This window comes from Siphateles boraxobius, unplaced genomic scaffold (assembly GCF_051911475.1).
Source record: "Siphateles boraxobius isolate OS27281-9 unplaced genomic scaffold, OSU_SipBor_1 86, whole genome shotgun sequence".
Taxonomy (NCBI): Eukaryota; Metazoa; Chordata; class Actinopteri; order Cypriniformes; family Leuciscidae; genus Siphateles; species Siphateles boraxobius.
Window position 1 is genome coordinate 2,413,800 of NW_027509215.1, and position 14,900 is coordinate 2,428,699.

General features: G+C 38.6%; 1 protein-coding gene across 9 annotated transcripts in view; it reads left to right on the forward strand.

The window, feature by feature from the left end:
* Positions 1–14,331, forward strand: part of arhgap12a (Rho GTPase activating protein 12a) — a 28,695-nt gene extending 14,364 nt beyond the window's left edge. The window contains exons 3-19 of one of the 9 annotated variants that reach the window (XM_077222369.1): positions 3,056–3,313; positions 3,713–3,844; positions 4,535–4,633; positions 4,878–5,000; positions 5,341–5,424; positions 7,487–7,552; positions 8,287–8,348; positions 8,460–8,541; positions 8,636–8,734; positions 9,485–9,577; positions 9,666–9,768; positions 10,758–10,874; positions 10,969–11,067; positions 12,122–12,199; positions 12,301–12,435; positions 12,525–12,630; positions 12,837–14,331. In XM_077222369.1, coding sequence (XP_077078484.1) covers positions 3,056–3,313; positions 3,713–3,844; positions 4,535–4,633; positions 4,878–5,000; positions 5,341–5,424; positions 7,487–7,552; positions 8,287–8,348; positions 8,460–8,541; positions 8,636–8,734; positions 9,485–9,577; positions 9,666–9,768; positions 10,758–10,874; positions 10,969–11,067; positions 12,122–12,199; positions 12,301–12,435; positions 12,525–12,630; positions 12,837–13,011 — 1,911 coding nt within the window. In that variant the 3' untranslated portion in view covers positions 13,012–14,331. The remainder of the gene's footprint in view (positions 1–3,055; positions 3,314–3,712; positions 3,845–4,534; positions 4,634–4,877; positions 5,001–5,340; positions 5,425–7,486; positions 7,553–8,286; positions 8,349–8,459; positions 8,542–8,635; positions 8,735–9,484; positions 9,578–9,665; positions 9,769–10,757; positions 10,875–10,968; positions 11,068–12,121; positions 12,200–12,300; positions 12,436–12,524; positions 12,631–12,836) is intronic. The other 8 variants (XM_077222372.1, XM_077222371.1, XM_077222374.1 and 5 more) reach the window with 8 other exon arrangements.
* Positions 14,332–14,900: the final 569 nt, after the last annotated feature.

Sequence of the window (14,900 nt, forward strand, 5' to 3'; positions counted from 1 at the left end):
GACCGAGCGAGGAGTCAGACACGAGTAAACATCGGAGCTGCGTTTTCAGAATGGCGAAAAAACCCGAAGAAAGCGCGGTCGGAAGAGTCAAGAAAAAGTTAACGAGAATCTGGCAAACGAGGAACCGGACAAGAGTCCCACTCGCTCAGTCTTTCACTGTTAAAGTTGATTCCTGCGATTATCATGAGAACAGTTGTCAATATCTCACATAATTATCAGGACCTAAATAAGCCTACATGTTGTAAATAGTGTAAATGAGCGCAATTTGCAAACTATTATGATATATTGCAATAATCATGTCTAACAACATCATAACGGACGTTACGAAATCAGGGCTCTCCAGTGTCACGCAGTGAGCGTGAGTCACTCATTTCGGTCTTTTGTCACAATCTCCCCCCCACACATTGTATTTCTCACGCTGAAAAACTATTTGTAATATATTTAATATGCCAAAACTCTGGCCGCGGCGCTCTCACTGTGGAACCGGCAGGAATCAAGCGTGTCTCCTCTGGTGTTGTTCGTCGAGCTACACAATAGCCAATTAGAAAATAGCACTATTGTATCTGGGTAAGATTTAACGCAACAACCAATGACAAAAATGTATCTGTCGGCTGGATGTCACTCTTGCCTGTTTTCAAAACTTGAGAGCCCTGCGAAATAATGCGGCGTACATGATACACTTTATTGGGTCATCTGGCATTTAGGCTCAGGTAAGCCTAACGCGGTAGGCTACTTTATTATTATGAAGTGCAGAGGCCGTGAGTGCAGATACGCTCTGCGTGAGTGGTGTTTACGACAGTAACGTTAAATACAAGTACTCTACAGGGACTCTAGGGATCGCTGTTTGACAAAAACAGAAATCCTGCATAGTGCCGCTTTAACAGCCAAAAGCCAGTTTGGCCTGTTAAATACCAAATAAATATCTTGTTTATGTATACTTGTATTGTTTTTTTGTTTGTTGCTTTAAGAAAAAAAAGCAACAACACAGAATTCGAATCGGCCAGTATGCTTGTAAAAAAAAAAAAGTCTCGGAATCGGCCATGAAAATCATTACTAATCATTACATAATAATTATTATTAATAATAATAATAATAATTATTATTATTATTATTAATAATCATTACATAATCTCACGGAGACTTCAGATCCCCCAACACCTGCGATGAGATGACTCATCTGAAATTTCTGAAATACACTGAAATACAACATTTCTGAAATACACTTTCTGTAAAGCGGCTTTGAAACAATATGTATTGTGAAAAGCGCTATACAAATAAATTTGAATTGAATTACTAGAAATTGTACCAAATGATCATAGACTGTTCAGTGCACATTACTGGGCAGATAGATGAAACATGAATTTTGTGGTCGTTTTGTCCAATACGTCATTACTACTAGGAGACTAATGGCCCCAGCAGGCTGAAATTAGTGTTTATGGTTTTTTAACTATGATTAACTATGATGCACACAGCTCTTTCTCTGACACAGATTTCCATTCATTAAAAAAAAAAATTCAGTAATTGGGAATGTTTTTAGGATATCGGGTGTAGGTTCTCAATGTTGCTTTGGGTTCATGTTGACCTTAAAAGTCTGACTTGGTTTAATCACACCACGCCATTAGCATATGTTTGTGCGCTTCAGGAAGAGTCTTTAATCTGATGACATTATCCTCTGTGTGGCTTAAACTATTAAGGGCCATCCTCCTGGTTCACTATGCACACATTCATGTGAGCTCATTACCTTGTTTCGGACACTGCAGTGACGGACTGGTGCACTTCACATGCATTATGATTCACATTGTAATAAAACATTCAATATCTTCGCAAAATAATCAAGTGATCTTTCTCTCTCACACACACTTACTCTAATGTGCTTACTTAGTCATAATTAAATTACCTATGAGGCTTTTGTATAATAGGTTTGATTGACTGACAAGCTCAGACACAATTGTTCACCTTCTCTTTCCCTCCATCTCTCTCTGTTTCAGTATTTTGTGAGCATAGAGGTTTGTCATAAATTCTCTCCTTTTATTCAGTGCTTTTTTGCTGTATGGTTTCTCTTTGTGCCATTTTCCTCGTTATCCAGATTGTTTTGTTTGAACAACTTTCTATCCATTGCAAATCTAATCTTGTCGAGATGCCTTGTGGTAAAGTAAGCATTCAGATGTGTATTTTAAGGGTCTGGAATGTGGTTGTGCAGGTACTTCCATAAATAGTTTCAGGTATGAATGACAGCCTTTCCCTCTCTCTCTAATCTATCCTCTCTGTTTCTGTCTTTGACTGTGACTCTATTGTTCTAGTCTCATGATATCCCGTCATGTAGCAATAGAAAGAAAATACTATTTAAATCAGTTAGGTTTGTGTTCAAGAAGAAAATATGGCAAAAATCTGGAAAAACGGAAACTTTAACAGGTCATAACAGGAACTTTGACATGGAGAAAAATCAGTGTGTCTATGATCAGTGTTTCTCAACTGGTGGGTCGGGGAGTATGCTGACCAAGAAACATCAACAACAAAAAAGGTAATTCTAAATGTTTAGAAGCACATTTGTGAGGTCAGGCACTGATGTTGGATGAGAAGGCCTTCCTAAACCTTGTGGAAAGCCTTCCCAGAAGAGTTGAATCTGTTACAGCTGCAAAGGGTGGGCCAACTCCATATTAAACCCTATGGATTAAGAATGGGATGTCATTATTCATGTGCATGCAAAGGCAGGCATCCCAAAACTTTTGTCAATGTAGTGTATATACAGGGTTTGACATTAACACCTTCCAACTCGCCAAATGTATACATACGCACATATATAAAATTTACTTTTTTTAAAAACACACACACACACACTGGGTCGAGGCTTAATGACCATGTGAAAATGTGGGTCACGTGGACAAACCATTTGAGAACCCCTGACATATACCATGTAATACATTGTTTTTCTATACAGTTTTCAACACAGTTGTCAATTGTTTGTTGCATAGGGCGTCATCATTTGAGGGGGCAGCCATGTTGGGAGACGGGTGCTGTAACTTCACTCTGTCTCTCTCTCTCTCTACTTATGCAGACTTTAGGTTCAGGGCAGGGCAGGCCTGATTCTCCTGTCTACACAAACCTGCAGGAGCTGAAGATTTCTCAGTCATCCTCCCCTCCACTGCCATCCTCCTCTCCGCTCCACACCATTGGCGACTGGGAGACTCACAAAGACCAGAATGGCAGACTCTTCTACTACAACCGCAGCACGCAGGAGAGGACCTGGAAACCCCCACGGGCACGGGATAGCCTGACCAGGAAAGAGGGGAAACAAGAAATGACTGACACTGAGGTACACACCCTCAGAATAGACACTTTACAACAGACGGTGATGCATGCATGCATAAACACACACACACACACAAAATCAAATCATCATATGTGGCTTGCAAAGGGGAAGAACTCCCATCAGGGACAAAATATACTCTGTGGTCTTGGGAAATGCATGATGGTATAGCTAAACTCTTTCTCTACCTGCTGTATGTTTATACGCATGCAAAGCATTCTGGGTATCTGAGTTTCTCAAATCTTGTGGGCAACGGGTTGATTGTGACTCATTGGTGATTTGTTTCACTTCTCTCTTTTCCTTGTCTGCATCTCTTAATTAACTATTTCACTTTCTTTTTCTTTCTTTTTCTTCATTTTTCTCCATTTCTACTGGTTTTGCCTTTTTGTGATTGGCTGGGTGAAGGTTCTGTCATCAGAGGAAAACTGTCTGAGCAGCCAATCAGACAGTCAGTACGGTTCGCCCCCTAGAGGCTGGTCTGAAGAAATGGTTGAGCATGGACACACTCTGTATGTGTCTGACTATACTAATGAGAAGGTACAAAGACAAACTCAGTGTGTTAGTGCTTGCTTGACAGTTTTTTTCTTACTAACCTTACTAATGAAGATAATTTCTTTTTTTATATTTTGTTTGCGCTGCTTTATTTTGTGCTGGCAATAAGCTGTGATTTAGTTGTTAGTCAGTTAAAAATGTCTAGCCTGATTATAGCTTTATAGCCTGACAACTCATCTGACCGCAGATACTGATTCGGGACAACACGTTTATCTCTTTCAAAATAAAAGTCTTGCATCAGAAAAAACATTTATGTTGTTTTTTTGACTGCACACACCCACTCAGAATGGTCTTGCGACCCACTTTCGGTGAATCGGATCACAAGTAGATGTGGGAGGCACATTCCTGTTTACACCTGGTGTTTTAATCTGTCTCTTTTGTCCACTTTCAACCTCTTCTGTCCCTTATTTCTTCAAGGGGAGTGTCTACCTGATCAGAATGCTTTCGACTACCTCTAGAAGTGGTCGAAAGTGGACAATCTCAGAACGTTTTAGACCCCGTTTACATCTGTATTAAGCAACCAAAATGCATCTTAATACCAGGTGTAAACAGGGCCTTATAGGGCTTTCTCGAGACCGATTAGTCAACTGGTTGTTTAGGCAACTCACTGACTAGTTGATTTTGAAGATGTTATTTTGCACATCATGCCTGTGTGTGTTTTGTATATGTATATAGTGGTTGAGACACACAGACGAGCGAGGCCGGCTGTATTACTACAGTGCAGGTGACTCCAGATCTGAATGGGAGCTTCCTAAAATTGGTCTCAAATCACAGGTGAGACTAACAACAGATTCCGGTTCTTATCAGCATTAAAATTATATAGTCAGGAAGTCCCAGATATCCCTTTCAATTTGATTTAAACCAAATAATCCCGGCTTCAATACCCTGTGTGGTGCTTCATTTAAATTGTGCGTCTGTGTGTGCATGTACACGTTGCAATTATATCAAGATTTGTTCGCCTAACATACATCATTACCAGCCCTAATAATTTTGCATCTTCTTGTCCCACCTGTTCTAGTCTAACCACACACCTCTCCTGCCAGGGGATGCACACAAAACTCGCAGTCTTGATCGGAGACTGCCAGATCCCATTCCTATCATCAGGACGAGACGCAGCATATATTCAGAGTCAAATGACAAGGTACTCATACATATACATACAAACAAAGAGAGAAAAAGGGGCTTCTTGCCATTATACAGGATACAGTGACAACATGCATAATAAAACTATTCAAATTCATTAAAAATGCCAAATTTGAGTAATCAAACACGTGGTTTTATTTTCATTTAGTGGTTAAACGTATTTTTCAGTCTTTTATGAAGATTGGATAAGTATTGTGTCACAATGTAATTGCTTAGAGGTTATTTTATTTATTAGCTCTGGTCTGGTTGAAATTAACAGTTCTTTTGGTTTTTAGTGAGGAAAATGTCTCCCATTCTTATTTGTGTGATGTTCACATGTGCTTAATGTTTGACTTAAGTTAAAACAGAAATCTGTCAAGGACCGGCGAGCCTTTCCCCCGCACCGCAAAAGCACCTTCCGCTCTCACCCTTATAAGCCACAAGTCAGTGTTGTCCCGCCCCTATATTCCAGCAACCAATCACGTCGAATGAGATGATGCATGCATGCACACTTTTGCCCATTGCAACTCATTTCAGTACACACAGTGATTTTTGCACAAATGTGTTCAAACTGCATGAGAAATTGCTAGGGATGCTCCGATCAGGATTATTGCAGCAGATTCGACTATCGATTTCTTGTCATCATGATCGCCCGAAATTAAGACCTGTCAATCCGAGCGCTCTCTAGCTGTAGAACAGTGTCTGATTGGTCTCGACACATATTCCCTACCCACAATACCCGAGATCCAGTTTCCATTCATCGAACTTTCAAATTACGTTCGAAAACACTGTTCGAAGTCCTATAGCTTTGGCCACGCAGAATGTCATGTCACTCCTTGAGGATTTTCTCAAGATCTACGCATCATGTTATGTTGTTTGTGAGGTTGTTTGAATTGAGATAAACTGCTCTAAATAGAGATGTGTAATTTACTGTGGTTAACTAATGTTTCTTGACTCTCGAGTCATAGAATGTGATTATCGGCCGATACCAATCTGCGGCCATATGATCAGAGCATCCCTATAAATTGCACTTGAATATATCATCTTGCTTAAAGGAATCGTTTCAGCTCTATCATCATGTACACACACTTATGTTGCTCAGATCCAGTCTAGGATGTTTATTTTGTGTAGGGATGGCCCGATACCGATACTGGCATCGGGGATCGGGTCGATACTGTCCTCACATACTCGTACTCGTACTCATAAAAATTCGCCGATACCACGCCCCGATACCACGTACATTTTGCGACACGAAACTGGCCGCCGCGAGTGCTTTGTCGAGGTGAACTGAGGCATAGGGACGTGCACTCCCAACGCAAAAGAGTGCGGCGCGGCACTAGATCTGATGGCCGAGCGCGAGCGCGGGCGCGGGCGGTAATGCACTCACTCTGTGTGTGCGGGTTCCGGGAGAATAAAACGATTCGCGGGACTCCCGCAAACTAGAAATATCTATGAATAACAACATATTAAAACTAATAGATTTTCATTCATCTGTTGCAGAAAAGCAAGAAGAACAACTAAAACAAAATAGAAACGATTTACAGGCCAGAGTTTCTATTCATAACATGTTTGCAGCGTTGAGCGATGTAGCCAATCACAGACATGTGTGTTGATTTCTTGAACGCAATGGCTAATCAGAAGCATTTAAGATAGACTCCCCTCACTGCTCAAAACTTTTTTGTTCAGTGCTGAATTCTGTATGCTGGCAAATCCTCTAATTATAACAAACAAAGTGTGGATATTATGAAAGATTCATTGTGCAGTCAGCTTCATTGATAATAACAGATGTGTGAGATCGCGATGAACTGTCAGCTTTTTAGGAATTAGACTATTAAGGGAGCGCACTTTGGGCGCATTCAGTCATGTCAGACCATGCACGCAGTAACTGCTTGCTTTTATGTTAAATTAACAGTGGTTTGTGTGTTAATACATTTATTATTTTACTCATTATTATTTATTTTTAGACTTGTTAAAACAAGCAGAGAAGAAAATAAAAACAGTCTTCTAACCTGTGTTCTAAAATAGTCTTCTGTCTTCTTTTCTGGGAGCCTATAGTTACTTTTGCGGTAGAAATATCGGTATCGGTACTCGATATCGGCAAGTACACAAATGTAAATACTCGTACTCGTATCGGTTTGAAAAAAAATGGTATCGGGCCATCCCTAATTTTGTGAGTGGTGTAAAGTTGGAGATGATGACAGAATTTTTATTTCTAAAAGTACTGTCTCTTTAATGATTTGAGAAATGCATTGCACTTGTATGATTAATCACATACTTTGATTAAAAGATCAGTAATAAAAAACATTTCCTGTCTGGCTTTGGAAACTGATTCTGTCTTCGAAACAACCTGATTTTACCTAATAAATGATTGTGACTTTAAGCAGACAGAATATCTTGATTGATCCTGAAATGGAGGTAGAAGTGTATATAAGGCTATCTGATTGACATTTTATTACAGGTGTTGACACAAGTTTGAATTATGTGGTTTGTTGTTTTCTTGTCTAGGACACTAAAACGGGCTCCCCCGACTCTGACTCGTCCTGCCCCTCCTCTCCTAAACCCCCCCACTCTGTTAGTATAAGCATCATCCATCTTTTCTCTTCCTGGTCCTCATTTTTTCCACCTTTTGTTTCTTTTTCCCTGCCCTCTCTTAACTTCTCTCTTCATGCAGAGCTCTGACTATACTTTATGCTTGTGGTGTGGGTTTATAATAAATCAATAACCATGAGAGCCTATGCGTTAAGGCTGTTGATAGGCTCAATATGAAGTGGAGTGCTAAAAACACTCTTGGCCATAGTAAAGTCACTGGACATCTCATGGATCAATGCCTTTAGAAAGCAACTGCTATATATCAAGACTGTCAAGTGATTACAGTCATTAGCAGTAATATTAATAAAAATTAAAAGTAATTGTAAGTCAGTGTTGTGCATTAATACAGAATAGATCACAGGTGTCTACATCAGCTATTTTGCATTTGCACATGCTTTGAATACTCATTCAATCGTGTTTCAGAACTATCCATTTTATAAGCTTGGTTTGCTGGTTTTGTCTGTTTTGTTGCTTCTCTAGTAAATATTAAAGCACTGACTGTAATGTAATTCTGTACAACATACTGCAAACAGGTCTAAACCACTGTTCTTTTGTAATTTCTCTCTTATGGTGGTTCAGTCTTTGTTGACACCGGGCAAAATCAGGTTGCTTGTCTCTTCTCACTCTTGCAGTCTTTTACTTTTAACTGTAGTTTGTTTATTTAGGTTTGTCGTCTTTTTCTCTTTTCACATCAGCTTTTCTATTCTTTCTTTCAGCCGTCGGAGAAATGTGGCACTTTAAACATGACTAAAATCACTGAACATGGAAAAAAGGTCCGGTAAGTAGAAACAAACAGGGAGGCAATGCTCCCATTCATCTGACAGATCAAACAAATGACTGTAACTGTGCCATGCTGATATTGTAATTTGGTTGAATTTCATGCCTACAGGAAGAACTGGAACTCCTATTGGACAGTTTTGCAGGGTTCATCACTGCTATTTAATAAGGGCCAAGGGAGTGGGACTGGTTGGGTGAGTAACAATTCAGTGCTGAGAGAAAATCATTAGAAACCCATGTGATGTACTGTTTTATATGTCTGGTGTTAATGTGGTGTTCTCTCAACAGTTTGGAAGAGACCAGAAGCTGGAGTTCAGTTTGGATCTCAGAGGAGGCTCAGTAGACTGGGCGTCTAAAGACAAATCCAGCAAGAAACAAGTTCTAGAGGTAAACAGCCTGTTGGAAAGTAATCTCACTTTTCTTGTAGACTTATTATAAATTAAGGAGGTGTTTGAGGATGTGTGTGTGTGTGCCTAATCAATTAGCAGGAAGGCTAAATTTTCAAAAGATTTAATTAAAGTTTGATTTATCAGAATCATTGATTACAGCTATATTCCCTCAAGACATGAATGGGGAAAAATTTGAAGTTTTGGCAAGTTAATGAAATTGAGTTTGCAGCAAGTTGGCCACAAATTTTTTACACAATGCTATAGATCATAATGCAAAAATGATAGTCTGACCTTCAATAATTAAGATCGATGACTCTCACTGTTGGTCTTCTACCAACTTTTATCACAATGGAAAGTTTGCCATCAGGAGTTTAGTTAGGAAGCCAAAAGGTTTTTATTTCCTTTTATCTCCAGAACTTCATGCAGCAACTAATAAAAAAACACAATATTTTAAGGAATTAATGCTAAATACATGTCTCTGGCTGATACAACGTATTTTTGATGGGTAAATGTTTCAGCCATTGGCAGATGAAGCAGGTGTTATTGACCTAATTGGCTCATTTGGTTAATTGGGGTCTGAATATTTATTCAATTAATTTAAAGAAGTCTGAATATTCAAATGCTGTTAAGGTCATTCAGTGGATTAACCTGTCCTTTTTTAAGGAGCCTGGTTGAAGGTTTGCTAAAAAATGCTTAATGTTTGAAAGTGGTTCATGTGTAACAAATACTAATTTGATTTTGTGTGTAGCTGAAGACCCGGCAGGGCATGGAGCTCCTCTTGCAGTCAGATAACGAAGGCCTCGATTGGCATAAAGCTTTGACTGAAGCCATACACACATATGTAAGATTACTTTTCTATATACCTGCACTTACATTACATCTTCACCGTAATTGTTCTGAATCCTTGTACTGACATTAATGTGTTGCAGATGTGGGAGTCTGATGAGGCCATTGAAGAAGACATGTCAGAATCTCCTGACACTGAGAAACATGACAAAGAAAAAGAGCAAAGAAACTCCAAGAAGGCTAGAGGTGTTTGTGTGTGTTTGTGTGTTTGTGTGTTTGTGTGTGTGTGTGTGTGTGTGTGTGTGTGTGTGTGTGTGTGTGTGTGTGTGTGTGTGTGTGTGTGTGTGTGTGTGTGTGTGTGTGTGTGTGTGTGTGTGTGTCCAAGATTCTGAAGCTCTGCTCCAAAACATATTGAACTGTCTGAGCTGTCAACGCAGTACTTTAATAAGCATAAAAATACATACCTCTCAATTAAAGGGTGAAATCATCCATTTTTTTGAATAGGTTTAACTATTGTTTATCAATACCTTTCAGTATTTAATGTAGTTAAATGTATATGTATTTATAATACCATAGCAAAAACTAATACTAATTATTTCTTAATTCAATAGTGTTTTTAGTTCTCAATTATTAAAGGCAAGTATACAGTATTAAGTGTCTTATATATTATGTGACAGTATCGTGATCTAAACCTGAATAATAAAAACATTTCAGGCAAAAGAGCAAATAAGGACAATACAACAAAGATAAAAATGAAATGAACTAATTCTACATCACTGAAAAAAATGTAAGCTCTGAATAAACTTCAACATTTGAAAAAGTAGTGAAATGTTAAATAAAGCACTAGTATTGATACTTACTAAAGCTACTGAAGTTTTTAGTCAAGAGCAGCAAGCAGTTATATCTTTGATTTCATTTCCATGACAGCTGCAGGTGTATTTTACATTAATACTCTCCAGTACAGCCATTTTGAACAAAATTGAAGTGTATTTGATTGTTCATGCATGTATTCATGAGACGAGTGCTCTTCACATGGCACATACACATCTTTGTAATTTCTTTATCTGCTGTATCAGTACCAGGAGTGCACTATGAGATCTTAAAAATATGTTTAAGCTCAGTTCTAAAATCTAATTAGCATAAACAGTAGTTCATTACTAATGCATGTATTCAGCTCAGTGCACTTGGAGTTGTGTACCATTCCTAAATAGACTTCTTCACCCTTTATGCTTTAGATATTAAGAAGTCTGTAATCATGGATAATGCCGAACAGAAGAAGAAGACCAAGCTGATAAAGCTTCTCACAGGCAGACCCACCTTACAGGCTGTCAAAGACAAGGGCTACATTAAAGGTTCCACATGCATCTACAAACAGAACTGGATCATCACGGGGTTATCTGTAAAATTCAGAGGCCTTTTATATTGTTTGATTTTCTCTTTTTGTAGATCAGGTGTTTGGCTCCAGTTTGAGCAGTCTTTGTCAGAGAGAGGCCTCCACCGTCCCTCGCTTCGTCTGGATGTGCATCGAGCATACAGAGAAGACCGGTAATCTTCTGTTTAGACCATGTGAAGCTGAATATTGATCCTAATCCCCAACTTTCACACTTTATGCTTAATAAAACTTTTTAAATTACTATTTTCACTCCTTGACACTGACTGCCTGTCCGTGCTTAACATATTCCGTTTAAGAATCGAAATATTCCTGTATACATATTAAGTTTCTTTTCCCTCTGTTATTTACCAGGAGATTTAGTGCTGGCATTGATTACACAGTATGCTAAACTATTATTAGTTTTATTACTACTCTTTCACCATAATTTAATCAGGAGCCTAACACTTCTCACCTTATGCCCGACAACACCACCACAAAATTGAGAAAGTCGGGCAAGCATTGATGTTGATTCATTTTAATAATTATATAAAAACAAGTCAGTCTTATTATCACTGCAGAAATTTGTCCATTTAGCTTGAGTTGCCATACCTAAATACCTGGCTAAGCATCTGTTAGCACCCACAATTCCTTGCGGACTGAGCATATGCATGTCTCCTTTCAGTGGATTTTCTAAATAAGATGTTTACAAATTTTCGATTGCCACATTAACATGACTCAATACTAATCAGAATATTGCCAAAATCTGATAAATATTAAAATATTAATGTGCATGTAAACAGAACCATTTCACATCCTTGCTGATTTATATATAACCGATTACTTGATAAAAAAAACTGATGATTTGTGTCACTATGATCCACATAAATACAGATGAGAAAGTGAATTTAGCGGACAGTAAATGGGAGGACATTCACGTGACCACAGGTACCCAAATACCTGGCTAAGCATCTGTTAGCACCCACAATTCCTTGCGGACTGAGCATATGCATGTCTCCTTTCAGTGGATTTTCTAGATAAGATGTTTACAAATTTTCGATTGCGACATTAACATGACTCAATACTAATCAGAATATTGCCAAAATCTGATAAATATTGCAATATTAATGTGCATGTAAACGGAACGAGTTGATACTCGCTGCTGCAAACTGTATCCTAACATGCATTCTAATGCTTGCTATTTCTTTGTCTCTTTCTCCCTTCATCCAGGGTTAGGAGTGGATGGTTTGTACAGAGTCAGTGGAAATTTGGCCATCATACAAAAACTGAGATTTGCTGTTAATCATGGTATGCCCTTCCACCATTTCACACCCTTGCTGATTTATATATAACTAATGACTTGATAAAAAAACTGATGATTTGTGTCACTATGACCCACATAAATACAGATGAGAAAGTGAATTTAGCGGACAGTAAATGGGAGGACATTCACGTGACCACAGGAGCTCTGAAGATGTTTTTCCGCGAGCTACCAGAACCTCTGTTCACCTTTGCTTTCTTTAACGACTTCATCGCTGCGATCAGTGAGTGAACACCAATATTTGAGACACGGCTTTTTAGAGAGAGATGTTTCTTGCACATTTAACACTTTTGTGTGTGTTTTTCGTGTCAGAAATGCCCGATTATAAGCACAAAGTTCAGACGGTTAAGGATCTGATGAAGCAACTGCCATGGCCCAACCAAGACACCATACAGGTGCTCTTCAAACACCTGAAGAAGTGAGTATAAAAGGGGACGGAGACAAAATAAATGATGAATAAAGATCTTTTTTTGCATATTTTTTACTCTAGAAGGCCTAGAAGATAGTCATAAATAGAAATAATTAGGTACGGTAGTTTATAATTAGAAGAATGCTTAAACAGTTTTAGGTAAAGTGTATGTCATGTCAGCTGCCACTGTGTTTATAACCTTTTTCTCTCTGTAGAGTGATCCAGCATGTCGACGAGAACAGGATGACCACCCAGAGTGTAGCCATCGTGTTCGGCCCAACGCTCCTGCGCCCGGAGACAGAGACAGCAAATATGGCCGTGCACATGGTCTACCAGAACCAGATTGTTGAGCTCATTCTTATGGAATATGAGACCATATTTGGCAGGTAGGTCAGACGCATAGGAACCCTTTGACCAAATTCCACCGGGCCAGTCACTGCTGAAGATCGGACAGCCCATTGACTGCCAGTCTGAAAACTGAACACGGCTTGGTATGTTTACATGAGAGGACCGCCCATATTAGAAGAAAAAAAAAATCTACCATTCTGGCTTCAATATAAACTGTCAAATCCAAACTCATATCTTTATTGGACTAAATTATTGTCATGTTTTTTGCCTGGATGTTGTTATTTTTACATATACCCAAATCCATTGGACTGTCATTTTTTTGGAATTGGTTCAAGCAACGAGGGCTTGAAATATGGACATTTTTCTGTCCGACTAAAAACCATGTTGCTTATGGGAGAAATCTGATGCTTCATTTTAGATTTCCATTCACTACTAGTATCACATTTTGCATCACATCTTTCCGTGGTAATACTGTAAAACATTTTGGAGCGACACGTCAACAGATTGACTAACATGATAGACATGGATTTTACCTTATATTAAAACTCACATTTCTGCGGAATGGATTTCATTCTGTTCTGGACTGCTGGAAGTGACCTCTGAGATGACCACTGGAGTTATTTTGTAGACTCCCTAAATTTGGACACACTTTTGTTTGAGTATCAAAACAATCCAAAATCAAAGGATTCATAAACTCTTGCGGTATGCAAATATATGTCAGGTATATTTCATGCTGTGTGAGTGCATCTTTCCGTCTTGGCCCTTAGAGAGACACTGGAATAAGATGTGTGCAGGACACATTTAACCCTGTGAGGACATTAGATTCGCTACTGTTCCTGACCAGACCCATCATCCAAACTCTTACAGCATTTAAATAAAGAGTTTAGTATGCTTTAGACAAAATACAATGTGAAGATGTTGTATTCGAGAGCTAAGTAAAGGGAGAAGTTATGAGTGGGTTAAACTGGATTACTCTTTATAAATATGTCTGACAGACATACTACATGTGTATTTGTATTGTGTGTGTGTGTGTGTGTGTGTGTGTGTGTGTGTGTGTGTGTGTGTGTGTGTGTGTGTGTGTGTGTGTGTGTGTGTGTGTGTGTGTGTGTGTGTGTGTGTGTGTGTGTGTGTGTGTGTGTGTGTGTGTGTGTGTGTGTGTGTGTGTGTGTGTGTGTGTGTGTGAGGACTAAAAGAGCACATGGAGGTAAAGGCACCACAATTGTATTAGACTGGTTTATTAAAATGTTTTAATAAGAATTAAGATGGTTATTTGGTTTATAGCTGTTGAATGTGATTCTTCAAATGTTCTGCTTTGTTGCAGAGCTTTGTCTTGATCAAAATAAAGTTGACAAGGCAAATCGGTCACCTTGTTAAGTGTCGTTACTCTCAAAGTTTCTCCACCAGGGGGCAGAAAACATCACAGTAACACTGTTTTGTTTTTCATGTTGACATGAACATTCTCACATAAAATGTAAGTACTGGTATATGAACCTACTCTTTACTCCTACCTGATGAATATTATGAATTTGATCAAAGTATTTTTGTAAGGCAGCTATATAAACAAATGTTCTGATTCAGAATTTTGTTGTGTTTGTTACTGTAAATGCTTTTTTTGAGAATTGAGAATCTAAATGATTAAACCCAGAACATTTCTTTAATGCTGTTGATACATTGACAGATTATAATTTTATAGGTAAAGATGCAAACTTACCATGTAAAGAAAAAAGAGAGATGCAATCAAATGCAGTTTGTTCGTTTCATCTTTGATTTCTTGTTCTAGCACTCCCTTATTTCACACCAAAGTGAGTGAAATGGTATTTTACTCCAAATATCCTCTCTTGTCTAATGGGGAATTTTTTTTTTCTCTGGGGGAAAAACAACAACTCTCAAACAGTGGATGCTGTGTCAGTGCTCTGACAAGTTCTTATTTT